The sequence below is a fragment of the Larus michahellis genome, chromosome 8 (genome assembly GCF_964199755.1).
Source record: "Larus michahellis chromosome 8, bLarMic1.1, whole genome shotgun sequence".
NCBI lineage: Eukaryota > Metazoa > Chordata > Aves > Charadriiformes > Laridae > Larus > Larus michahellis.
In genome coordinates, this window is record NC_133903.1 from 18,197,165 (window position 1) to 18,223,880 (window position 26,716).

Below are 26,716 nucleotides of genomic sequence, written 5' to 3' on the forward strand. Positions count from 1 at the left end.
GTCCCGCCCCGCCGCTGGCCCCACCCCGCCCGGCGCCGCAGAGCGCTGTCCATTGTGCTGCGGGGCGCGGGAGGCAGGGGGGGACGGGAAGGGACGGGACACACACGGCGGGGAGGCGGCCCCGCCCCCGCGCACGTGCACCGCCCGCCGCCATGGCGCCGCGCGGCGTTGAGGCGCGGGCGGGGGCGTGGTGGCCTCGGGAAAGCGGGACGGGGCACTCCGGGGGGGCGGGGGTTCAGCGCAGGGTTTACCCCGGGATTTACCACAGAATTTACCCCAGATTTAGGCCGGGGGTTTACCCCAGGTTTTATCCCAGGTTTTACCACAGGGGTTACCACAGAATTTACCCCAGGTTTTATCCCAGGTTTTACCACAGGGTTTACCACAGAATTTACCCCAGGATTTGGGCCGGGGGTTTACCCCAGGTTTTACCCCAGAATTTACTCCAGGATTTATCCCAGGTTTTACCACAGGGATTATCCTGGGATTTACCACAGGATTTATCCCAGGTTTTACCACAGGGTTTACCCCAGAATTTACCCTAGGATTTACCACAGGATTTATCCCAGGTTTTACCACAGTGATGTTGAAACCTCCATGGCTGCAACGCATAAAATGCGCCGTTAATACCAGAGAGCTCACGTAGAAGAGGTTTAGCTGCAAAGTAAAATTACTGAACAGAAAATTGGTTCTGTTGTACCTCACACTAGGACCAGGAGGCAGAGCCACAGCTCCCAAACAAGACCCAACCCGGCTCGTCACGGCATGGGTCAGGCCTTCATGAACCAAGACGCCTACTTGCCTCAGTCCTTAAACCCTTACCACTGTGCCGTGTGGAAGTTTGATTTATTGTGTGACTTATTGCGCAGCTCACACTTGGAGCAAGCATTCCCATAGCTGAATTCTCCCCACGAGGTAAGAGGCGATCATCCAGCTAAGAGGGGTTGAGGGGAACGCTGGGGTACATCCTTGTCTCTCGTCCTTTTTTTCTCCCATTGTCTTTGAAACTCTACGTTGGTTCATGAACGCTGGGGAGAGTGCGCTTGCCCTGTGCTTTGGGGCGTGTGAGAGTGGACCCTGTTTGTCAAACCACGAGGCTGGAGGGGACAGTTGTCACCACCTGGTAGGGTCCTTGAGGACATGGAGGACAAGACGCCGCAGCCGCTGTGGGGTGGCAGAGAGAGCTGCCAAGCAGGCGCCTGGTCCTGGGGCAGGAGGAGCGTGTGGCACCAAGAAGTGATGGTGGAGGAGAGGGATGCAGGAGATGCCTAGAAATGTTTCACACTTTCAAAACCTTCTTTCGAGGTCTCCCTCGGGACTAGCTGCCACTTTGCATGATGCTATTGAAAAATGTCACGCTTACATTTACTGCTTTGTCTTTTCCTGCTTCCTTATCACTTCTAGCTGTAGAGCGTCCCCTTATCTGGGCAGGCATTTCAGGAAGCTGCGGTCCTATTTCCGATCAGCAATATTTCCTGAAATGTTCTGCTATTACAGACCAACGAGACCAGCCTGTCACTGCTCTGCAAACAACAAACCCACAGAGCCGTCAAATATCAAAGCTGTCCCATCCTTTCCTCTGCTGGGCAGTCCTTAATATATGTTTTTCAACGTATATTTTCTCCTGCTGCCAAAAGGTCACCTTGATGTTTTCCAGTGTCGGTAGGCTACCTTTTCCCCTGATACAGAGCCAGCCCTCCCCTGGCATTTCCAAGGGCCATGAAGTCTCTTGCCCTCCTTCCACTTACAAGGCCTGAGTGCTTGCCTCAAGGGCTGGCATTCCACCCTCAGTGCTTCTCGTGGGAGCTGCTCAGAAAGAAGTTCTCACTCCAGGAATGCCTGCCAGTCTCTGCAGTTAGAAAGAAGAACGTCTGCCAGGAAGGACGTCTGGTCTGGAGATACCGTTCAGCCTCCACTTCCCCCATTACTGAGGGCTTTTCACTGCAAACTCTCTCTTCCTCTCAACTTTCGTGCCTCAGCTGTGGGCGTAAATTTGAAAAACTCAACAGAAATTCAAGTGAGCTTGTGCATCACGTGCAGAAAAAAAAACCTTGTAGGGATTGTTGATGGTACTCTTATTGCTATTTCCCTTATTATGAAAGCAGCTGACCTCTGAAGAAACTGCAAAGGAGGTTTGTGGAAACACTGTAGTCACCAGCACCAGAAAATTCTCTGGTCTGTCTTGGAGGTGCTGGGGTAGACTCAACCCTGTGCAGGAGAAAGATCACGGTGCAGGAGAAGGAAGCATCACACAGCCAGCTGAGTCCGCTCTGCATCATCACACTGACGTGCTCTCCAGCCCTCTTTCACACATGTTCAACAACCCTTAGAAAATCAGCATTGTTTAAACATTAAAGAGCCTCTTTAAAAATTCAGCAGCAAAGTTCACCTGCTTTTTTGAGCCATATTTAAAGCGGCGTGGAAGTGTATTTCCACTCTCTAGAACTGGGCTTCAGTCCAGCCCGTGTCACTGAGTGGAGTGGGGGAAAGAGGAGTCTCTGCAGCCTCCAGTGCTGGAACAGACAAGCCAGTCTCCTCCCCAGCAGCGTTCAGGCCTAGCTTTCACCTCTGCTACCGCTACATTTCTGTAGAGAAACCTTTTAGCACTTAATCCAGCTCCGTTTCATGAAAGCTAAACAAAAGTTGGGTCTGTTGGTTTTGAGAGTCAGCAAAAGTTAAAATATTGAGGCCTTTTTCACAGAAAATGCAGACCAGCGGTACATCATACCACACCATTCGCCAGACCCTTTCTGCCCAAAGGCTACATACGGCCCCATCTCTGATGGGTCCCGAGGACTTTGCCTTCCCCATCCCGCTCAGAGAAGCTGATACTGTCAGTCCCATTTTTTTCTGGTGCAAAACCGAGATGAAACGTGCTGGCCAAGGTCACGCAGTGAGATGGCAGAGATCACTGGCAGAGACGAAACTGGAGATCTAATGAGCTCTGGTCCAGCACATTTACAGCAGATTCCGTTACCTTACCCATCGGACTGCAGATAAACACTGTGCTAATGGCTCTCTGCTACATTCACCTTTCAAGATAATGCCTAGGCAGCTACCTGCCCAACCTTCCCTTTCTCTGCAGCTGTTTAAAAATAGAGTCATATCTTGGTTTGTTTTATTTCCTTAGGGAAAGAGGTGTCCCAGCCTCTGATCCACCAACAGTTAAGAACTGAATTTCTGCTTTGCATAAGAAAAATACAAAATAAAACCATCGCATCAGTGATATTTAACACCCAAATCTCCCAGGTCAGCAGCTGACCACAGTGATGCAACGCAATGCATTGAACGTGGTCTATTATGCCCATTTGCGCGGACTGTTTTAATTTTCCCCAGTGGCTCATAAAATGCTTGCCATTTTCCATCTTATACCAGCCGGGACTCATTTTTATCAGAAATACTCCTCCACCTCCTCCTTGTTTCTTATACAGCCCGTTGTGACAGCAGCATATCTCCACAACCTTACAAGCAAGCTACAATATTGCAAATTAAGACAGCTTTTTGCACAAGTGCTAGACAGGCCCTGCATAAATAAAATGCATCCTGTTCAAATGATATGTTCTGTGACTTCTCTTTCCGTGCTGTTTGTTCCTTTATGCATTTCCCTTTTTGCCTCTTGATAGGTCTGTGAGGAGACGTCACCCCGTGACTTGCTGAGTTCTGCCGAATTCCACTTGCCTGGGAGTAAAGCACGGCACAGGTTTGTTATTCTGGGTCACTGAAATCCTCATCTCCTCCAGCACAACTCTCATCATATCCTAGCTTTCAACATTGCTCTGGAAAGGTAGCACTTGGTAACAATGCTATTAATAGGGAACAGAAAGTTTTCGGTGCTTGAAACAAAGGCAAAAGGAACACGATAAATTCAAAGAAAATAATGGAAACCAGTTAAATTAAATATGACTCCTTTGGAAAGCACACAATGCCTGATCCTTGCTCAATGCAAGGATCTCCAGTGGCTGCTAGGAACCTGGAGGATTTCTTTTCCAAAAAGGTTGCCAGTAAACTGAGAGCACAGAACTGTGGGCTTTTTAAAAGGTTAATACCTTCACAGCGCTTTTGCTAGCAGACGGCTCAGGATACACAAAATACAGCAGCCCTGGGCCAGCATCTCATTGTTTCCACACTTTGACATGTGTTAGCATCAAAGGTTTGTGCTTGTCTCATCCAAGCCCTCACCCACTGTCATACTTCTATATATTGAGTGTATTCTCTTTCAGACCACGTAACCAATCCCTGCTGGGATGGGACTGGGCTGTGCCCTTCCAGCACTCAGGGAGGGGGAGGTCAATACTCCTATTCTGAGAAAATTCCATGATTCTCGGTGTTGGTAGCAAAACTCCTTGTTGACTTCCACAAGTTTAAAGTTTGGCCTAAGTAGTTCTGTTTTCACCATAACTTGTCCCTTTTCTGCGAGGTGTCTCAGGTGCCGTTGGGTATATGTGAAGGTGCTGTTGGGTATATGTGATGACACGGTAGAGCTGAAGACCTGCTACTTCCCAAAATCTTGTTTCTACTGGTCTCTGGCAAGTGTGGCGAGCAGTGGCTGGAGCCATCTCCCGAGGGTGCAACCTTCGGCCAAACACTTTGGAAGACACACGGCTAGGAGCAGGTTGGTATCTGCCACACTAACCCCAGGGGAACGGGAGAGGTTTTTCCAGAGACAGGGTAGACCAAACTGGTGAGACTGGATTTAGCTCTGTGCACCTCTTACCTGTCTTCTTGCAGCTTTGTCCTGTCTGTAGAACCCACAAGATGAGGACAAAGCCATAGGGCTAAACCCACAAGTAACACCAGTATTTACTGTCATTCCATGGAAACAGAGAGCACTGGGGAACAAGCTATTAACCACAGAGTATCCCAATATTAATATTTTTTGAAAGTATCTCCTTCCTGGGAGTATTCCTTGTGGGTGGTCCAAAGAATAATGTTTCCTTTTAAAAGAAGTCCTTTAATTTATTTTAAAAGTCATCCCTGATTTATTTTAATGCATGCCTTATTCTGAGGCGTGCATTGAAAAGATTTAATTTACCCCGAGCTATGAAATGAAGTTTAACCAAAATTTCAGACTGGTTATTTATGTGAAGTTCCACCACACAGTTCCTGTTTTCGCAGTGCAGTGATATCTTTGAGTACAGTAGAGGGTGAGGGGTCATGATTTTTCCTAAGCCTTTATTTTAGGCTATAAAGGATCCACATGCTTTGAGCCCCCACAAAGGCGATTTGAAGTAACTGTAACAATTCTGTGTAAAAGCCAGAACGCACCCCATTTTCCTGCAACTTCTCAATGCATCTTGCTACTAGCTGCCAAAATAAGAGGGAGGAAAAACCAGACCCAGGCAGGCAGGGTATTTGTCTCAGAGACGCTGAGCTCAGCAACCGCGATCATAACCCAGAAAGCAAATGCCTTGTGAGCAGTGATTCCATTTTATTTTCCAGACCTTGTGTTCATCTCGGATCTCTACCCCCTTCACTGCTAACCACACACACTCTTGCATCATGCGTATCTAATTTCCAAGTGACACTGCGGGGCTTTATTGAAATATGTTCACTATGTCCTCTCTCGCGTTCCAGGGAGTGCTCGGTGTCCAGCAATACATCCTCACCGGTAGCATACGGCTGGCCCTTTCTCCAAGAGACAGTGCTTTCCATTTCAAGCATTGCAGCTGGGATAAGCTATTCAAAAAGAATAAAAAGAGAAGTACCTATCCCAAGACAGCTAGGATGCTACGGAGTAGGCTGCTTTGATTACAGTCGCTAAATGTACTTTGGTTTTTCATATGGAATACCAGAAGGAATCTGTTGGAGACCCCTGAGTCTCTTGGGTAAGTTCATGCTCCTCCTACTACCCAGAAATACAAGCTCTAAAAGGCTGCCAGTGAAATCCAGGCCCTTGTAGCCTCTTGAGAAGATTTTTCCTATAAAGCTGCAAAACTGTGAGCAAATAGCCTACTCAGAGGTAGACGCGCAGGGGAGGTCGCTGAAAAAGTCTTGGGTAGTTAGGAAGAATTAGTCTCATGGTAGAAAGCTCGTTTCTTAGTCTGGTTTGCCTGGAAGCTGAAGCACCCATGGCGTGTCCTTCCCGTCGCCCAGCGCAGCAGAAGCTGCATTATGGACAGTCCCAGTTTGGAGCACGAGCAAGCCATGAGGGATTTATGTTGGCTTCTTAGGCAGTTCGTTGGTTGGACTTGGTGGCTGGGGTTGTTCACTCTTGCTCTGGCTTGGAGGAGGGGGCCACGTGGTCTTCTGATGAAGATGGCTGAAAACAAGAGATATGTTTTACGTAGTTTGGGAGAAGGACATGGGTGGTAACATGAAGACAACAGTGGTTATTTACAAAAGAAAAAAGGAGGCCATGGCTCTTGCATGGCTAGTGGATTGTACCATCCATCTGTTTTTTCTGAAAATGCTTTTCATAACCTTGAAGTCATGGTTTGCAAATCTCTACTTTGTACCCAACTAAAAAACTGTGCTGGCAGATCTACAGGTTGAGTTAAGGTGATCAGCTAAGACAGTGGTCGTAGACTTTTAAGTCTCAAAGTGCCCTTTCAGCAGATATCTTTAGGACAAGGCTCTGTCAAATATAAGCCATTTAAGAGGTTTTAGGGAAATTCTTAAGATACTGAAGATCCAAAGCCATGATGTCCTGCTCTCCTTGGCTGGGACTTCACACCATTTTGATATCACAACATAAAAGATTAACACATTAGTGATGCTTTTTCCCTTACTCAGAGCTCACAGTGGTCTATAAAAATGCCAGCTAGACAAGCCATAGAACTGTAAATTCCCAGCTGGCCTGAGGGAAAATGAGCATTTTAGAAATCAAGAGAGATCCAGGAATTCACACCGTGCTTCACTGTGCGGGGCGGGAAGTCTCTTGCTGTCTAGGAAGGGACGTATTTCTCTGACATGGCCATCTGGAGACCTCTACTAGGTTTTCTGGTTAAAAGTCGTCAAGAAAAAATTTTGATTAAAAATACCCCAACAAAACAAACAGGAATTTTTAGTATGTGTATTGTCAAAATTACAGACCACGGCAGTTTTGACACCTACTCCTTGTAATTTGGGATTCCTTCAGCAGGCAGGCACTGGTCCCTGTCACACGGTAAAGCTGCAAATGTAAGCACACAACCAAGCATAAGTGGAAGGTTAGAAAACATGCCCAATGCAAGTAGCACTGCTACATTATGATAATGCACATTTAAATGATGCAGGAGCTCTGAAAATGCTGACAAGCTCATATATCAGATGTGCTCCTTAAAGGCTGCAATTATTTCCCTTGTGTCTTGGGCTTTGAGACAAAGACAATGCTGGACCATGGCCACGTTTGGTTGGTGAATAGCGTCAAAGAGCAAAGGCTGGGCACCTATTTGGGGCTGTATGCTCACCTAATCGTGACATGGAGGAGATCTGAAACTCTCCTTTTGCATGGAAAGAGACAAGCTTGGTCAAATATCTGCTACCAACAAATGTTTATGGCTCATGGACTAAGAGAGTCCCAGGCTGGGAAAGTTCATTCAGACTCCCATGGAGCTAGGTGTCTCTTCTCTGATTTTCTCCCATCCACAGACGTGTGAGTGGAAGGAAGACTAGGCTGATTTGTACCCCGAGGAAACAAGGAGATTACTGTTCGCCTCTGCTCAGCATTGCTGTCGTCATACCTGGATGGCGTAAGGAAGGTTTGGATCCCTGGTTCAAAGCTATTAAGAAACTGGATGGGGTCCAGCAAAGGCAGCCCTAGGGCTCATAACCCGCAAGGAGAGGCTGGGGAAGGCTGAGGGAGCTGGGCTTGTTTAGCCTGGCAAAGAGGAGGCTGAGAGGCAATCTTGCAGCACCCACTCCTACTTCAAGGGCAATTACAAAGATGTTGGAGCCAAGCTGTTCTTGGCAGTGGCAGACAATATAACTGGGGGCAGTGGCCACAGATTGCACCTGGGGGAGTTCAGACTAGATGCTGGGAAAATCTTTTTTCACAGAGCATAATGCAGCTCAGGAGCACATTATCCAGAGAGGCTGCGGATTTCTGTCCTTGGAGGCTGAAAGCACAGCTGGCTAAACCCACTGCGGGTCTCATCTGGCGTGATGGTCCCACCTGGAGCAGAAGATTTGACTCCGCATCTCCAGCAGTCCCTTTCAGGCAGCATTTCTACAATTCTGTGAAAACATCCTCCTGCCTGTTGGGTTTTCTTTCCCCTGGATAAATGCCTTTCCTCTGGCCCTGGGCACGAGTCACACCCTTTGATTCCTTACACTGCGAGTCTGCATTTCAGATTCAGAGATGGTTCACATGGATACACGGAGGGCAATTACATCTCAGTTAGCATGAGGGAATCAGGTACATGTATGGGAGGCTTAACAGGTATGGCAAAAAATACATAAGGTGGTGGAAACCGTAAATAACACTAACAGACATCCTTGAGACTTGTTTGGATTCAGGTTTCTCCAGTTAATTTAGTTCTTACCGTCCTTGTTGGAGAGGATTGGCGCTAACAGTTCTTTAGCTTCTGATAGCAAAAGGTCAACAAGATCTGAAGATGGAAGAGATGTATCTGAGACTGCGTCTGTTTTATCCTCTTCTGTTTCACTGTTGACTCTTATAAATATGGAAAGTGCCATCAATACTTCTATCATAGAATGGTCATTGAAAATCCTGGCCAGCCTCTCATGAAGGGTGTTCTATATAAATTATGGGTATTCAGGGGAAATTGCATCTCGGTCACTCAGCAGCCCAGGAGACTCGCTTTTAGACACACTTACATCATTGTGTTATAGACAGATAGCAATGCATTTCTTAGAATTTCTCAAAAATAGTTTTTCCTTCGTTATATGAAAGTAACCATCTTGGAAACTTAAAAATTGTTTTCAATCATTCTTGAAAACCATCTTTTTTAAAGGGGATAATCATTATCAATGGGACAATGATTTTATCAATTAAAACACACATGACATTTTTTTTCCAAGTGATAGAAGACAGGTTCAGGTTGAAGGGGAGTCCAGAAGCCTGAACTCCATTTCTGCAACCATTCATGCAGTTGAGAGTCATGCTAGCTCTTTGCTTACACTTTACCAGTTTCTGTAACTGCTAATAAAGAAAGGACACAGTCCTAAAGTCAAAAACTGACGTACATTGGGAAAAACAGGTGGGTCAAAACTCTGCTTCTTTGAAACAACCTGCTTAGGCTCTCTGCTAACAAGAGCAACTTAACCAGAGGACTGTTTCACCTCCCCACCTCCCCAAAAAAGCCTGGATGGAGGCCAACCCCCTCGAGTACAAATCCACCAGCAGCCTCCAGATCGTCTTTCCACAAAGGTCTCCCTTCCAAAGCGACAGGATGTTTAGAAACTCTGGGTAAGTAAGTTATGTGTGAATCACCTTCCCCTGAGAAAGGTTAGAAAAGGACGTTTCACGTTCCTGTTCAAGATTCCCAGAAGCCATCTCCTACCTTTTCTCATCTGGAAAATGACTGGGTGCACTCAGGACCTTGTGGACGTTCTGCCATGCAGTCAAAAAAAAAAAAAAAAGAAAAAAAAGAAAAAAAAAAAGGGTTTAAACTTGTAGGAATGAATAATTCCTGTGAACAAACCCCATGGGTTTTTCCTGCTGATCAGATTTAATATGACAGTAATCAGCTTCTGCTTATTCATTGCCCTTGAAGCGAATATCTCAAGGCCTTTTGCAACTCAAGCAACATTCACAGCCTATGCAAATATACAAACACATCTAAATTATGCCTTTTAATACCAACATTAAACTATATGAAATGCAACATAAAAATACTCTTCCAAAGAGCAATTTTGCAGGCTACGTTTCAGCGGCGAGCCTTGATCGTCGCTACTAGCAGTCCCTGGTCTCTGGATTGTACCTGCACGCGTAAGCTCTCATTACCACACACGCTTAGTGAATTCTCAAGCACTACTGAGGGATGTATAAAAAAAGGAAGATATTTTGCTCCAGTGGTCAAAATCCTGTGATGTTTGACCCTGGGGCCAAGTCAAATCCATTTTCAAAGTCCAACCCCAAACCGCACAGGCAGCAGCACGTAGTGCTGCAGGTCAAGAGGCATTTTAATTCTTCCTTCTCTGAAGCAGAGGACACGGCATCGACGCTTCCTTTCGCTTCACTGTTTCCTACTGATTTCAAGAGCTCTTGGGATGGGCTACTAGTAGCTGTAGCAGGTATATTGAACACTAGTAATCCCATGCTGATCAGTTTACTAATTATACAAGCTTGTATACTTGTAGTGAAGTGTATAGCTTGATACTAGTAGTGAAGTAGAAGAACAGTCAATTAAAAGACTAAAGCAATTATGCGTCTGATTTTGCAGGAAATCTTGGTGGGGGGAAAAAGCCCTGGAAGAGCAAAACCGCTCTTCGAGTTCACATTTTTTGTGCAGAGAAGCAACCGCCAGTTATACAAAGGGAAGGTTAAAAGACACGATTTCGACAGCGGAGTTCCTGGAGCAGCCTCAACCAGCGGGGACCGGTGACTCGGGAACAGCAGAGCCACCAGGCAAAACCTGCCCCACGGTGTTTACATAGCAGACAGGTATGTGAGTATATATGAGTTCATTCCCTAGTTTCGTAACCAACAGACAGTGCCTTTTTAGGATGAGATAGAATAATAAAAAAATAAATCTCTTGCTTATGGAGCAGGAAGTTATTTGGACTTGCAAAATCACCCTTAAGGGAAGAGGCCACAGTGATGCCACCACCAGCAGCGGGAGCGGTTCAGCACTTCACCTGCACAAACAGGAGCAGTTTCCTATTGCAGATCTCCAGGCGCTTCCGTGAGACTTCTGATTTTCGTAGCTGGCCGTCAGCCAGGGACAACTGTCTTTTCAGTTCCAGGATGTCCTCCTGAGACGGGAACAGGGCAAAAAGAGAAAGGTGATGATGACTCGCCAACTTTGGTTTTTGGAAACACCAACTTATAACATTGGCTACAAACAGAAAACCACCGTCCTTTTGGAATGGACAGTGGAAATTATACAGAGACCTGGCCTTGTGGTCATGTACAACAAATGATGTATGTGCTACGTTCATTGTCTCCTTTATAAACAGAAGGAGGGGAACCAACAGAAAAAGAGTCAGGAGGGTTGTGGTTTTTTTCCCAGGCTGAGGGCTTGCATTACCTCTATGTCAGAGACGTGTTTTGCTTTCTTCCCCGCCAACTGCATCTTCAGTTCTGCAATTTCAGCTTCCAGCAAGTGGATCACTTCCTCGTAGTCCTGCTCTGCGCTGTGAGCCTGTCTCTGCACGACCTCCGCCATCTGCAGCTTGCTGTGCAGCGTCCGGTTCTCAGAGAGGAAGCCCAGGGCTTTCTGGAAACAGCGAGAAGTTCTGGTCAATCCCCCTCAGCCACCAACCACCAAAACCACCCCAAGGCCCCCAGCAATCTTTGCTCTAACCTGGTTCAGTCTCTGAAGCTCATCTTCCATTGACTTCTTGCTGTTCTCCACCTCTTTCAGGAGAGACTAGGGAAAATATTGTCACTGGATTAGAAACAAAAAACAATACAACATTCTCTAGAAGATACCCAGGTCTTGTAGCCCCTACCCACAGGAATAATACTTTACAGAAGCAGTTGTGCACACTCTCCCCCACCACAGTGCTTTTTGGGCTGCGACCTGCATGCCTGCAGTAATCCACCTGGACACTGCCATGGTGCTAACAGCCACGCTCGAGATCTGCAGTACGGTCAGGATGGGAGGAGAGGCGATGCTCCTGTTATTCATAGACTTGACTTATGTGTGAGACCGTTTTTGTATTTTTAACTATATTTAGGCACTGCTAAAAAGGGACTGCATACTTTCATCACAAATAAGTTTTCATTTGAGGTTGAGAGTGAGGAGGAGGCAATTGTGGAGAGCAGAGGGTGAGAGTTGCCTTTATAACAAGGAATCATAGAATGGTTTACGTTGGAAGGGACCTTAAAGAACATCCAGTGCCACCCCCTGCCCTGGGCAGGGACACCTCCCACCACACCACGTTGCTCCAAGCCCCCTCCAACCTGCCCTTGAACACCTCCAGGGATGGGGCAGCCACAGCTTCTCTAGGCAACCTGGGCCAGGGGCTCACCCACCCACACAGCAAAGAATTTCTTCTCGATATCTCATCTCAATCTCCCCTCTTTCAGTTTAGAGCCATTACCCCTTGTCTTATCACAACAGATCCTACTACAAAGTTTGTCCCCATCTTTCTTATAAGCCCCCTTTAAGTACTGAAAGGCTGCTATAAGGTCTCCCCGGAGCCTTCTCTTCTCCAGGCTGAACCCCCCCAGCTCTCTCAGCCTGTCCTCACAGCAGAGGGGCTCCAGCCCTCCCAGCATCTCCGGGGCCTCCTCTGGCCCCGCTCCAACAGCTCCGTGTCCTTCTGCTGTTGGTGCCCCAGAGCTGGAGGCAGCACTGCAGGGGGGTCTCCCAGAGCAGAGCAGAGGGGCAGAATCCCCCCCCTCACCCTGCTGCCCACGCTGCTGGGGATGCAGCCCAGGCTGCGGGGGGGTTCTGGGCTGCCAGCGCACATCGCCAGCTCGTGTTGAGCTTCTCATCCACCAGCACCCCCAAGTCCTTCTCCTCAGGGCTGCCTTCCATCCATTAATTGGAACACGCAGAATCCAAACTGTTGACTTCTTCAGAGGGACTGGCTACACCATTACCCTCGCCTATGACTACAGTGAGCTACAGCAGAAGGCACCAGCCAAGAAATCTGCCCAGACAAGATGCTCCACCTTTAGCCGTCGGACTTCTTGCCGCAGAACCACCATTTCCAGCTGCAGCTGCTCCAGCTCCTCATTGCCATTACAGCTGAGAGAGTCGAAGGTCTGCAAGGCAGAGGGACAGACAGCATCACGCACCGCTCATGCTTTACCAAAAGCATGGGGCTATAACGGCAGGGATATTATTTTCCAAAACCAGAATAACGATGAATCAAAATCACTTTGAAAAGGAGTCTGCATTTTTATGCGACAGATCAAAAGGCACGTTAAATAATTCAACTGCAGGTTTTTTTTATTTCCATCCCACAGGATTGGGATCTGTGGGATCTCTGCTCCCTGACATAGCTGGCATAGCTGTGCTACAGTGATTTTTCATTTTTGAAGCAGGTAAAATTAGTTTGAATATATTAATTATGGTCAATTTTCCTTCTGCATCACTGTCAGGCCACTTCCTTCTTATCATCCCATAGATACTGTTATTTCCTTATTGAAAATGAGAAGTCTGAGGTCTTTTATATAATTTCCTATAATCGAAATGATTAATGCATAGTTCTGACTTTTCTTTATAATTGTAGAACAACCAGAAAATGGTAATTGAGCTTTTCCCATCTCAGAATTTCACAGATTTCACGTAGAAAATCCATGGATTCAATGTAAAAGAGCATTGGACTGACCGGCGAGTGAAAAGCCGACGTATCCAGCAAACTGGCCACTTCGTGCTGCGTGAAGAGCATGGAGCTGGAATCCAGACCAGCCTCCTGCAGCTCCTCCTGCATCACATCCCTGAGCGCTTGGAGAAGATCTGTGAGAAAGAATTAGTTTTTACCGGGCTAAAAGAGGAAACTGCCGTGCATAAGGAGAAAGTGCCACCGACTTTGGCGACATCCACTGACTGCCAAGCAGAGCGGGTTTAGAAATGCCAGACAGCCTTCTCTAACACTCCTGGGTTTTTCAGCAATCCCATCAAGCTTAAATAAGTCATTGACAACCTTTCCCAGACTCTAGTTTCTTATCCAATTGAAAAAAATTAAACTTTTAGAAAACAAAAAAACCCGAGATATTTTCACAGCAGAGTTTTCCCAGTTGTGGTTCTCAGAGTTTTAAAATTTTAAGCCAAACCCACATTTCTCTGACAAAAGGCACCTGCCTGTCTGCTGGCATTTCTCATGTGGCTGATTTAAACAAGGAACAACTCAATGACATCAGCACTTAGAAAAGGAGTTAAATTAACAAACCTGAAAAATCCAGGTTTGTTTTGCTTTCGGATATTGGGGAAAGCACAGTGTGAGGGGCCACGTGGGACAGACAGGAGCCGGTGCAGGGGAGGGGAGGCAGCACCGGGTCCCACCCCCCCAGTCCTCACCTGGGGCTGCAGCAGGAACTGGAGCCTTTACCACAAGAACAGCATCTTTGGTGCCAGCACATTCGCCAAATACCCCTAATCATCCTTATTTCTGTTGCCACAAACTACAAAGCCGGTCACCCTTAGGAGAGGCGCATGGTTCTGTATCCCATCGCTCACTCTGCACAAAAACATCCCTCCAAGAGGTGTCGTGCTTTGCAAGCCTGTTCTGTCTGGTGGGGACATTGCTGCTGGTGGGGACATTGCCGATGGCTTTGAATTTGGGGGAAAAAAATCTCTGGAGAGCAGACCCTGTGGGCCAGATATACCCTGTCAGGTCGCAGAAAGCAGAGCAGGCTTTTATTTTCTGTGTGTCCTCTGGCCAGCTCTTTCTTGGCAAGCTGGGGGTGAAGGAAAGTTAGCCCTCGCAGCAACTTTCTTGTATTTTCATTTTACGTATGCTTCTACCATACATAATTGTATTTGTGACTTTTCTTAGCTGTTTTGAGGCTACATCAATACCCAGGCAGATGTCTTACCTGCCACCTTTCAGTAGATGCCTCCCTCCTTTCCTAGCCTTCAGCAAAGCTATGCAAAAATGAAAGAGCCTATCATGTGCAGAGATGCCTGCTCACCTCCGTAGGCCACCGTCCCCTGCGAGTCTGTGGTCAAGCTTTGCCGTAACTGCCTCTTCTTCTCATCAGTCACATCCAGACCAAGATACTGCAGAACCTTGAGCAGAAACAATGAGCCTTTAAAAAGAAAAATACTGGAAAAGCAACTCTTTGAAGTAGGTGCTGGGAAGACAGTTGGTGCTGGGTTTCTCCTGGAAGGGGCTCTCCAGGCAGCATCTCCCACAGGAGCAGGCTTGGGCTGGATTTCTAGTCTTTCCTTTCCTACACGCGTACAGAAATGCCTGTTCCTGAAGTCAGGGACATGTTCACATCCTGCCGAGAACATTTTATACAGACTGCAAACAGATTTGCAGCTATGACAAACTGTCAGGAGCTTTATGAAAAGCCGGTGTAGCTGAAGCAAGGCCCAGCTGCCAAGAGCTCAGCATCTCCTCTTTCTTTTACTGCCCAGGAATTGTGTTTGGAACCGAGATGTTAAAAGCTGTTCACGGAGTATTTCCCATGGCAACAGGAGACATTCAAACATTTTGCTTCTTCATTGCACCTTTTGCTCTCTCATTATGCCTGGTGCCCTGTCTTCTACTGATATTTATCAATTCAACCCCAGGGCACCACGCAAAAGCAGATAAACCTGTGCAAACCCCACTCTGCTGCTGGCGGCAGCAAGTAAGAGCTTTTAAAAGACAAAGTCAAACTCAGCAGACTCTGGGAAAGAGCCTGAGTTAACCACTTGCCTGTCCCAGGCTGCACCCGTGGCTCCTGCTCATGCATCTACAGCACCTCCCGCATGGTCCTCTGGAAAAAGAGCTGGAGATGAGTCCTTGCTCACATTTCCATCACCTGCAAGCACCCATGGGACCTTGTCCGCTCTCTTGTCCTGCCTAGGAGGCCCGTTTGGGTCCCACCTCCTGCTCCTCTGCCCACCACCCCTGCGCAAGGCGGTGCTTCAGGCTCCTGGGCTTTGGGGTGCTGATGGTGGCACCTGGTGTGGGCCACCCCAAAACCTTATCAGGTTGTGCCGGTTGGTCTGCATGTCCTGCCCCTGGCACCATGGCAGCCACCTGCTCATAATGCTGGTTTTTAAAAGGGGAAACCAAGCGTCCCTGCTCCTCCCACCAAAGAGGAGCTGCTTTTATAGCCATGACGAGCAGAGGTCGCTGCGAAAAAGCAATCCTAAATCCCGCTTTAGGAGAATTATGCAGGCTTAGAAGAAAAGTTCCTGCTTGCGTGCTGCCCTCCTGGGAGGCGAGAGCAGCCAAAGGGCGAGCGCTGGATCTGCCGTCGGGTGGCAGCAGATGCTCATTGCATCAGGTTTTCCTTGGAGTCCCCTGGCCCTGCAGAAGCGGCTGCCTTCCCACGCTCTTCTCCCCAAATCCAACAGTACCCAAGAGTGTAAAATACACGCCAAAACCATGTATGGCCCCTCAAGGGCACTCTGCCCTTCACCGGGGTCTCGGTGAGCAAATGGGCAGCTCCACTCCCTGCCCTTTGATGGTGCCCATGGAATATAGTTTCCATAAAATGATGAAAAGTGCAGCAGTTCTGGCTGGATCCTCAGTGACGTATCTCAAATTTCAGCCTTCCCTCACCCACACCAGGCTGCCCCAGGTCACCCCAGCAGCGACAGCAGCACCAGAAGGTTTGGAGGGCAACTGCCTGCACCTACAGCCCTGAGTCAAAGGCATTACGTCCGAGGGAGACATAACTGCCAGGAGGAGACTTCTGGAGCTCCCTGAAGCATTGAGAACTAGCCAAGATGAGCCAAGGTGTGTTTCAATGCCCCTTCGGACACAATTGGGATGTTTCACTACATCTCCTCTCCCTTTTTAACTTCAGAGGCTGGACCCAACCTCCATCAAACTCGAATGAAGAGTTGAGACCCATTTTTTATTCCAGACTCCTGGTAATAAATAAAGTTTGGTGGCTGTCTCTTGTGCCTCTGTCTCAAAAATCAGATTAATTCATTGTAGCAGGTGAGCAGTGTGAGGCTAATCAGGAAAGCGATGTTCTGAGCACCGCGGCTGGCTCTGCACTCCACATCCCCTGTGCTATTGCTGTTCCCAGCACAGCCCAGTCAGCCTCCTGGAGAGGTGAAGGGGAGTTAGGCTGGCTGTTCGGCAGAGGATGGTGTCTGTGTCGATCAGAGCATTTATTCTCTGCAAATGCTTAATTCTGTGCGAACAGGAAAGCTGATTCTCTTAGACTATATCTATTCAGGTGTGCATTTTTTAGTCTCTCCAAAAAACAAGTGACACAGTGACCAGCGTGCTAGTACCTGGCCCAAGTACTCTATGCCCAAGTGCAGGAATCAGAGCTGAAAGGTCTTCACCAGTTTTTTCACAGAAAAGCAGTACAAGGAGACCATTCACGTAAGCTTATTTTGTTTGCCAATAATGTGGCAGCTGAAAGAAAGAAGATATCACGCCAGCGGAATATTTTCTGCATAGTGCACCTTGGGAGAGGATCGAGAGGAGACCGGCTCTGGGGAGAGGGACCCGTTCCACTTACCAGTTCCAGTTTCCCATCCTTGAGCCGGACATGGGGATCCAGCGCTACTTTTGGTTTGGTGCCTGAAGCTGCTTTGTGATTAGACGCCGAAGCAGGTGCTGAAAAGCCAAAAGTAAATGTTAATGGAAGAGCACTTGGGTAGGGGAAAGAGGTGCCCGCAAAGCAAAATTCAGAACTCTCGTTGCATGAAATGCCAAAAATCAAACACCTGGATTTACTAAATCCAGTTCTGGAAGTCTGAACTAGGCCACCATTGAAAAGATTGGATACTGGGGCAAACCCTTACTGAAACTGGGCTTCTGCGTGACTTAAAATGGGATGTTTCATCCAAGGACCTAGGGCTGCAAAAACAGCACTTTGGAAATTTCCAATCACAAATTTTTGTGGAGTCTTGGGGTCTGTAGTTATGGTGATCTGTGAAAAAAATAAAAGTCTGCCTGGGTCTTGTCTTCTCTAATTAAGCAAAACAATGCACCGTTGGCTTTCACAACACCCCCGGAAAAAGGAATCAACGGATTAAAAACGATGTGGAAAAACACTGGTGCAAGGCTTTTTCCCCCCCCAAGGCTGCAAAACCTTGAACCCTTTTCCCTCAGTTGGGCAGGCAGGTTTTCTGGGTGGAAGGAACCCCATGCATTGCGAGGCGGACACAGAGGGAGACAGAAGCAGAAACGGCAGCTGCTTTGCTGGTGCAAAGCTGTCATGGGATCAGAAGAACCAGCTGCTGACAGCTGGCTCCTCATTACAGACACTGCCTTCGCAGCTGAAACAGGACGGAGTGGAGCACGAGCCCTGCTGCCATGTCCTGCCCCTTGTGCCTCTCCAACCTGGAGGGAACCCCACCTTTTCCATTACAATTAACCCTTGTCCATAAGAATCATGGAATCATGGAATGGCTTGGGTTGGAAGGGACCTTAAAGACCACCCAGTGCCACCCCTTCCCCTGGGCAGGGACACCTCCCACCACACCAGGTTGCTCCAAGCCCCCTCCAACCTGGCCTTGAACGCCTCCAGGGATGGGGCAGCCACAGCTTCTCTGGGCAACCTGGGCCAGGGGCTCACCACCCTCAACAGCAAAGAATTTCTTCCCAATATCTCACCTAAATCTCCCCTCTTCCAGTTTTAAGCCATTCCCCCTCATCCCATGGCTCTCCCTCCCTGATCCGGAGTCCCTCCCCAGCTTTCCTGGAGCCCCTTTAGGGACTGGAAGGGGCTGGAAGGTCTCCCTGGAGCCTTCTCTTCTTCAGGCTGAACCCCCCCAGCTCTCTCAGCCTGTCATGAAACCGTGACATTCCCTGGGCAAAAGGCTGCAGAAGGTGTTACCCACTCAGGAGCTCCCCTGCCAGACCCCAGAGAGGTGCCGGGCTGCTGCCTGCCTGCCCAGCTGCCTGCCCCTGCCCACTCTCAAGCCATCAGTCCGGCTCAGTGACAAAGTTCTCCCTCGCACCAGTGGCACAGGGTTTGCCCCAGGAGTAATTTCTTTTGGCAGCCTGGGATCTGATTAACATCCCGGGAAGCTCCGTCTTGCCGAGTAACACCTCCTCCTGAACCTCTCCAGCACTTCTCTCTGCATCCTCCTCAACTGTCGGGGCAGAGACCAGGCGCAAGGAGAAGGCAGCGAGAAGCAGCGGAGGTGCTGCACAAGCATAATCCTCCTAATCCACGCATTCATCCGCTCTGCTAACACCAGCAGCTGGGGAGCAGCAAGAGGCAATAAATGGGTTTGCTGGATCGGCCACCAACACTTTACTCTCCAAGTTCAAGGGCAGAGCTGTTACCCTTTGACGCATGGCTAATCAGGATTAGCTCCCCGTGGCTTTGCTGTCGGCTCCGGACACGGAGATATCCGGGGCATCCATCAGGCACCCGCAGAGAGGCAGTCACCAGCCCAGGCTCCAAGTCTGGCCGCTGCTCTTTCAAAGTCAAAGTCAGTTGTCTGTTTTCATGGATAACAACACTGACACAAAACCCTCCTCAGCATTTCACACAGAGAAACCCCACGTGTAATGAGATCCCCTGGCTAAGTCAGGAAGTGATTAGGTCATTGCTATTTGCCGGATTGCCAACGCGACCCAGGGCTTTGCTCCCCATCACCAGGAGCTCTGGCTGTCACTGGTGGACACCTAAGAGCCTACCTGAAATCAAGGCTGCAGGAACTGTGGCCAGCAGATCGAGAGAGGTGATTGTCCCCCTCTGCTCTGCTCTGATGAGACCCCACCTGGAGAACTGTGTCCAGCTCTGGAGCCCTCAGCACAAGAAGGACATGGACCTGTTGGAGCGGGGCCAGAGGAGGCCACGAGGATGATCAAAGGGCTGGAGCCCCTCTGCTGTGAGGACAGGCTGAGAGAGCTGGGGTTGTTCAGCCTGGAGAAGAGAAGGCTCCGGGGAGACCTTCGAGCCCCTTCCAGTCCCTAAAGGGGGCCTACAGGAAAGCTGGGGAGGGGCTGTTGGCAAGGGCATGTAGTGATAGGATGAGGGGCAATGGTTTTAAACTAGAGCAGGGCAGGTTCAGATGAGACATTAGGAAGAAATTATTTACAACGAGGGTGGTGAGACACTGGAACAGGTTGCCCAGAGAGGTGGTGGAGGCCCCATCCCTGGAGACATTCAAGGCCAGCTTGATGAGCCTCTGAGCGACCTGATCTCGTTAAAGATGTCCCTGCTGACTGCAGGGGGGTTGGACTGGATGGCCTTTAGAGGTCCCTTCCAACCCAACACATTCTATGATTCTATGATGCTGGGGGCAGGGAGGACAGCCCAAGGGCTGTCCCTGTCCCAGGGTCTCTGCAGAGCATGGAAGGTGAAGGCTGAAGCCTGCTGAGCTTCCCAAGGTGAGACAGAGCATCCCTGGGAGCAGAGCGCTGGCGCATACCCAGCCCAGCACTGTTTGCTTTCTGTCTCTCCCACTAATCTCAGGTATAGACTAAACACAATTTACCCTGCAATGCTCACTCTCAGCTTTCCAGATGGAAATTACAGCACAGGGATTCAGAAGCCGGGCCAGCGCCTCGGCAGTGCATGGGGAAGGAAAGGACGTCTGACTTGTGGCCGCGAGAATGACGGGCTTGCTAGGGACTCGCTAGGGAAAGCCCAGCTTTTCCTCTGGGCAGAAGTAACCTTCATATCATAGGGATCTTGCTGGAGGTCATCTCCCTGGATGCTGGATCATGGGAGTTATTCAGGATTCCTGCGATTCTTAAGGGACCTGTGAAGCTGCAGGGTGATTTGAGTACACCCCCTGTTGCTGCCATCCCATTGGATGAACAGAGTAGGTCTCTCCCCCAAAATTAATAGCTCAGTATGGGACTCAGAGCATGGAGAGAAAACACAGCGTGGAAAAGTAAGCCAAAAGTGAAGCTTGGCTTATACAGACACCCTTAATGTCTGTATAATGCCCACGGTTGCCATGTACATTACAACTACCATTAATTGACTTTCTTATACCGTGTCTCCAAGGACCACCCATCCCTATCAGAAGGGAACGTTGCTTGCAATGGCACCTGCTGGATGCAAGTCTGACAGGTTCTTTGCGTGTGGCAAAGACACTGCTGCAAGTGAAACACAGGCTGAGAGTGGAAGAAGTCGCCTCCTGTGAATACTTTAGTCCTCCGAACGCCTTAGTGAAGAATTTTGCTACTATGGACAAACATGGACATAATTACTACCAGTTGAGTAAGCCAAGCTGCTACCTTCTCTCTCTCCTAGTGGGCTGAGTCTCGTTATCATACCGTGAGATTCCACTACAGCAATATAAACACTGATCAAGATGAATTTCACCTTCCTCAGCACCGAGGAGCCAAGGCTGTGCTTGTCACCCACACAAAGAAAACAGTTTAGCAGGTCTCTTACCTGAGATGGTAAGCTCTGGTGGGCAAATGTCCGGTGACAAAGAAGGCACAGGAAAATTATTTTCATGTCTATTCTAGAAAAAGAAGACAAAACAGCACAGATAATCGCTAAGCAGCATCTGCTAGTGTAAATAAAGAGCAGAAGAGAGAGGAGTTCAAGAGAGAGCAACCCATCTGGCCCATAAAGAGCAAAGGCACCACATCCATCTCCTGTGCAGATGGGCCAAAAGAGACTCCAGGGGTTTCTCTGGCAGCACTTGGCACAGGCACGTGCCAGAGCCATATCAAAATCTCTGGGCACACACAGAAAAATGAGTTTGTCATTACCATAATTGAGAGCTGGGGATGAATTTAGCCTTGTACAGTTTCTCCATAGAGGTTCACCCTAAAGCACTGCATCCAGCCCAGCAGTGAGGTCCTGATCCTGCAGCCAGTTGTGTTACTTACCCCAAACACATGATTATCACAACAAGCATGACGGGAAGCTGAGACCAGCGCCCAGGTCTTTCTTAAGTGCCCGGTCACAGATGAAAGCACAAGTAGGAGGGAGAAATAGAGTCACAGGGTAGATATGCTGAGCACCACCGAGACAGTGATTCCACAGCGGGGAGCTTAGATGCAGAGGACCGATGCTGAGGACATGTGGGCAGGTAGAAAGCCTGAGCATGCTTTCCCTAACGTGGAAGCCCAGACCTCATTAAAGGTTCCATCTTTTAGCAGCAAAGTGAGGAAAGGAGCAATTTAATTCCAGCCAGCAGTGTAATTTCACATAGGTGCACAACGTGACACAAGAACACCTTCTGCTGGATGGTGAAAGATCTAACTATACTACTCAGCTCTATGTATATGGGCTGAGGCTGACTTTTATAAGCCCGTCTCCAGCCTGGTACACCCAAAGGCAACCTGTATGTGGCATTCTTGCAAGTCCACACCTCCACAGGGTCTGGAAAGAAAGATCTTTTGTGAATGATGCTTGTATGGAAGGAACCTCCAGCCAGCCTTTTCTAAAAGAAGTTTTCATGGAAGAGGGCAGAAGATACCCCCGGCATTGCACCAGCCTAGGAGAGGAGTGACAAACGCACAGAATCCAGCCATGGGCCAAAATTCTCATGAGGGTGGTGTGGTTAAAGTCTGTCTCACCATGTGCAGCTCGAGCGCTCGTCTCTGCAAACACAACATGGAGTTGGCTTCACAGGAAGAAGGAGCCTGGCTTATCATTAGGTTGGTGAAGAACAGAAACGGACTGCTTAGGAACGCTGTGGGTTCATCCTCATCAGAGGTCTTTAAGAACAAAGAGTTGTTCCTGCCTTTGGGTAGGAGACTAGATCAAACTGACTCCTGAGATCCCTTCCAGCCCTATGACTGGTACTGAATGAGATGCAGGTTGCTATCCGCAGAAGGGGTTTGTTTTTTTTTTTAAACCTGAGACTTCTGAAACAGGTCTGAATGTAGTCCCTGGAGATGAAGTTCCTCTCATTACCTCCACAGATCCTTCGCTGTCTCAAACCCAAGGCAGAAGAAACAATATTTCAGATTTAAAATACCTGGCTATAAAGCAGGGCTACATACATCATCATTACAGACTTTCCATCTTCCAGAAGGACTACCCATGGAGTCCCTGAAGAAGAGTTTTCTGATCAAAGAAAGATCACAGGGCTGATGTCTGTGCTCTTAGATATGAACTTCAACCTACCTCTGGGGACCTCACATGCACCTTCAGTCTGCAGGAACTCAGACCGTTTCCCACAGCCTTCGGAGGTGGCGATGGGATGTTGTTATGAACTGACAGTCCAGGATGTAACCGTCCCCTTCCAGGAATAAAGGCCACTTCTGTGTTTTCCTCATGTCTTCAACAAACAACAAATACAGAACATTTTATTAACAAATAATAAAAAAAAAAGCACAACTTAAATTTGCAGAACTTCCATGACCGTGGTTCTTTCTCTGGGATAATGTCCCTTAAGCCCATGTAGCCTGCACCAGTGCAGCTGGATCTCCACCAGCTGGGTTGCTTGTTTGACCTTCAGTTCTGTTGCAGAACTCTGCTGGGCGGTGATAGGGGATGTTCTTGAAGGACCAGAACATTGGGAAGGTCTGCATTACACTTCAGGATGATCCACATGCACTCAAGACAACCTTATATGGTCACCTCTCAAGACCATCTTGAAGCATCATTTAAGACTAATAATCCTTATGCTTCTTGAAGCCAAACATTGGTACGACACGAAGGGTTTTTTGCCTAAAACTCAGCGGCACCGTGATGGTGACGGGAAATATGTTACATGCCTACCTGAATTTGGCTTTTGCAATTATTTTTCTGGCCTCTTCATGTGTGCTGCCCACCAAAGAATCTTTATTGATAGCAATTAGTTGGTCACCAGGTCGGAGCCGACCATCCTAAACAAAGAATGAGAAAGTCAGGGCATTGGGAAGGAATGTCCCTCTGCCCAAAGCCTTCTCCTGCAACACAAATCCTCATTAGTTCATGCAGTGCATTATTCATCTGTTCTTAGAAAAGCTGCTCTGCTTCAGAACAGCTACAGCTTCTAGGAGAGGTCCCCATTGCAAAGTCACTGAGGGTCTCCACACTGACTTACCTTGTAACAGTCACCATCTGGCAAAAGCTCTTGAACATAAATCATGGGGCCATCAGGCCTGTTAGATCCACCACTGATTGTCAGCCCTAAGCCGGAGGATTTTGCTATAGAAATGCTCTGGATTCCTGATTCAGTGGAGTAGCTGCAAGGGAGAGATGTTAGCAGGTGACTCAAGGTGATCTGGTTTATTTTCCCACGTTGCTGAACAAACTCTGCCTGGCTTTCCTTCCGTGCATGATCCTTCTAACTTCTCCCAACCTTTCCTGCCTCTGCATCTTTTCTTCCACCCAACCTTGGAAAGAAGAGGTGAGGACTCCAGTTTCTCAGCAGGCATTGTTCAGCATTGTTCAGATGACCGGTTTATATAATCCCAAATGCTGGGGCATGCTCATTTGCATTTAGAAAATAAAAAGAAAAGAAACTAAAGGTTTAACCAGAATATATTTGGCACTCTTGGTTTTTGTAGCCAAAAGCATACAAAGGATCGACGCGGTTATTGTTCGAATCCAGCAACTCTGGCCTAAATCACCAGACAGCAATTTGCAGATTGGTCAACTATTAAGCAGCCGTTAGCAAACATCCAAGTGAAGCTCAGGATACACAGCTGACTGCGTCTTAACCAAGGTTTGGACTCAAAACCTTGCAAGATGCCCTAAGAAATGAGCCCTTAAGCACCTTGATAGCAATACCCACCACACTGTGATTTGCTTCTGTGGCAGCGGTAGAGATGACTCGCCCAGTCACGGATGTACTGCAAATGGAGCCGTAACAAGGTTAGACCTTGTTAGAGGTCTACCCTCAACGAGCTGCCTGCTAGACAGGACCCAACAGGCCACCAAGACCAGGCCATGGCCGGTGGCTCCATGCAGGGAGGGAGAGACAGCAATTGCCGTAAGTGCTTGTGGGAGAAGAGATTTCGCTGGGCAGCATTGCGACAGGGAGGTTTTCGGGGAAGGATTTGGTGGGATGAAAGGGTCAGCAAGCCTTTTCCTCCTAGTGGGCTGGGCGCAGCTGGCTTTTCGCCTTTTCAGTTTATTTCCACAGCAGCCGCTTGCCAAATGGTCTGCAGTTTCTGGTCCTCCTTGTGTTATCTGATAACTTAAGACGCAATGACAGCGGTGCATCCTGTGCCTCACAGTGTCACCAGTGCATAACCGATGCCGTCGCAGCGATGCCATCCCCGGTGCTCAGACACCCTAGCGACAGAGCAGCGTGTGGCCAGCACCCCTCCAAACTGGCAGCAGACTCCCAGGAGGGCCAGCTGGCTACATGGTGGGGGAAGAGGGACTGCATTCATGCAGCATCTGTCTTAATCTTCTGAAAAAAAGATTGCTCTAAGGAATATTTTAGGAAAACTTGTTCAGAAAAGGTAGCATTAAAACCCTCTGTTCGAATCAAAATAACAGACACTCTCTGTGGCGAGACTGAATCGCATCTGGGTCCTGTTGCTCAATGGGGCGGCAGGACCTCAGATGACACAGCAACAAGAGGTCACAGCCTGGGGACAACCTGCGGTGAGAGGAAAGGATGGGTGAGGGATGGCAGCCGTGTGCATGAAAAGACCCTGCTGCCCAAATTACATCTCTGCAGCCGACCACCAAGGCTCTGCACAGTCCGGGATTTCAAATGAACTCTGCTCTCCCAGGAGGAGACCACTGGAGCCTGGCACCAGCATGGAGACAAGCAGAACATGGCACAACATAGCAGCGCTGAGCAAGGTGGCCACCAAACCAGGTTCCCTCTAGCCTATATCGCAGCCTGGAGCGGGTTAACAGCAGAGCAAGGATGTCCAAATCAGCTGCCAAGTAGATGAGCTGGCCTCTCCTCTGTAAGGGTCTCTCACTCCGTGCAAGCAGCTTAAACCTCTGGTGCCAAATATTTGTCCTCTGCAAATCCCTAATAAAGAGCTGGTATTTAGCAAGAGGATTTACTTGTTCTGCAGTGAGGTCTGATTCTCTTTACCAGTGACTTGGCTTGTTTACGCTGGCAAAGAGAGGGAAGCTGCAAGCCCTGGGGACGAATGGTCCCAATTCCACGACTGTTAACACCCTTCGAACTGTCCCTCTTGAGAAGGGCAACCCCGAGCACCCTGGAGATGAGACTCTGCAGAAAAACAAGCTCTGCCTGTCCAAACCTCTGACCCTGCGAAATATGAAAGGGACAGATGACCACATGAAAACACATGCTCCAGGAGATGCTCTGGAGTCAAAAGGATGCGGTGTCTGTAGGCAACCGCTGTTGACACCAAAGCAAAGGGCGTCGGGAGTGTTTGTGTTGAGAGGGCAGTGCTTGTGCTCTCATTGCACGATGTCAACGTGCCAGAAGCAGGGCAATGGAAAACATGCTCCTGAAACACCTTCTGAAAGCACCACTGGCCTCACAGAAACACTCCACTTGTGACGTGGTTTATAAAGGTGATGTGGAGGGTCCTCTCAGCCGGCTGTAAGCCACAGCTTCTCCCCGGGTTTCAAAGGGGAGGAAGAGGAGCAGTTGCATGGTTAACCATTGACTGCCTCAATGGGGAAGCTTTTCAGCTCTTAGGCACCAGTCAAGCTGTCCCCAGGACAAGGACTTCTAGAAGACACCATGGTCTCCTAGTCCTTGTGGTGATACAATGGTATAGAAGATAAAGGATGAACAAGGCAGTTCTTCACACATTGGAAGTATTTACTGGATCTACCCCTAAGACAGCGTTAGACATTCAGTGATATCTTCATGACTGACCAAGGGACAGGTTTTGGGGGCCGGCCCCACGCGACCCGTACGTACTGTGTGTGAGAGGGGTGCGCCGGGTTCCCGATGCAGGGGCTGTGGGAGTTGGCGGGGCTCAGCAGCAGCGGGCTCTGAGAGCGCGAGGAGGAGCCCGAGGATGTACTTTCCAGGTATCGACCTGAACAGCAAAGTCAGAGTCAGTCCAGGGAACGCAAATACTCCAGCATCACCCTCTTCCCTTGCTCTGACACTAAGAGCTGACACTGTTTTCCTAGCTTTTTGGGGAAAACCACATGGGAGTTAAAGACATGGAGAGGAAACATTTAGCCTGCTTGGCACAATTCCAGCGTGGGACTGTC

At 48.6% G+C, this 26,716-nt stretch overlaps 1 protein-coding gene across 1 annotated transcript in view; it reads right to left on the reverse strand.

Annotated features, from left to right (window-relative positions):
* Window positions 1-5,470: 5,470 nt before the first annotated feature.
* The window catches only part of LOC141747434 (syntaxin-binding protein 4-like), a 50,080-nt gene continuing 28,834 nt past the window's right edge, over window positions 5,471-26,716 (reverse strand). The window contains exons 7-22 of the mRNA XM_074597644.1: window positions 26,415-26,535; window positions 23,646-23,787; window positions 23,339-23,445; window positions 22,742-22,895; window positions 21,050-21,122; window positions 17,201-17,298; window positions 14,693-14,789; window positions 13,390-13,517; window positions 12,728-12,820; window positions 11,409-11,474; window positions 11,133-11,321; window positions 10,741-10,857; window positions 9,444-9,493; window positions 8,463-8,593; window positions 7,054-7,111; window positions 5,471-6,259 (exon numbers count right to left, since the gene is read on the reverse strand). Coding sequence (XP_074453745.1) covers window positions 6,154-6,259; window positions 7,054-7,111; window positions 8,463-8,593; window positions 9,444-9,493; window positions 10,741-10,857; window positions 11,133-11,321; window positions 11,409-11,474; window positions 12,728-12,820; window positions 13,390-13,517; window positions 14,693-14,789; window positions 17,201-17,298; window positions 21,050-21,122; window positions 22,742-22,895; window positions 23,339-23,445; window positions 23,646-23,787; window positions 26,415-26,535 — 1,730 coding nt within the window. The 3' untranslated portion in view covers window positions 5,471-6,153. The remainder of the gene's footprint in view (window positions 6,260-7,053; window positions 7,112-8,462; window positions 8,594-9,443; window positions 9,494-10,740; window positions 10,858-11,132; window positions 11,322-11,408; window positions 11,475-12,727; window positions 12,821-13,389; window positions 13,518-14,692; window positions 14,790-17,200; window positions 17,299-21,049; window positions 21,123-22,741; window positions 22,896-23,338; window positions 23,446-23,645; window positions 23,788-26,414; window positions 26,536-26,716) is intronic.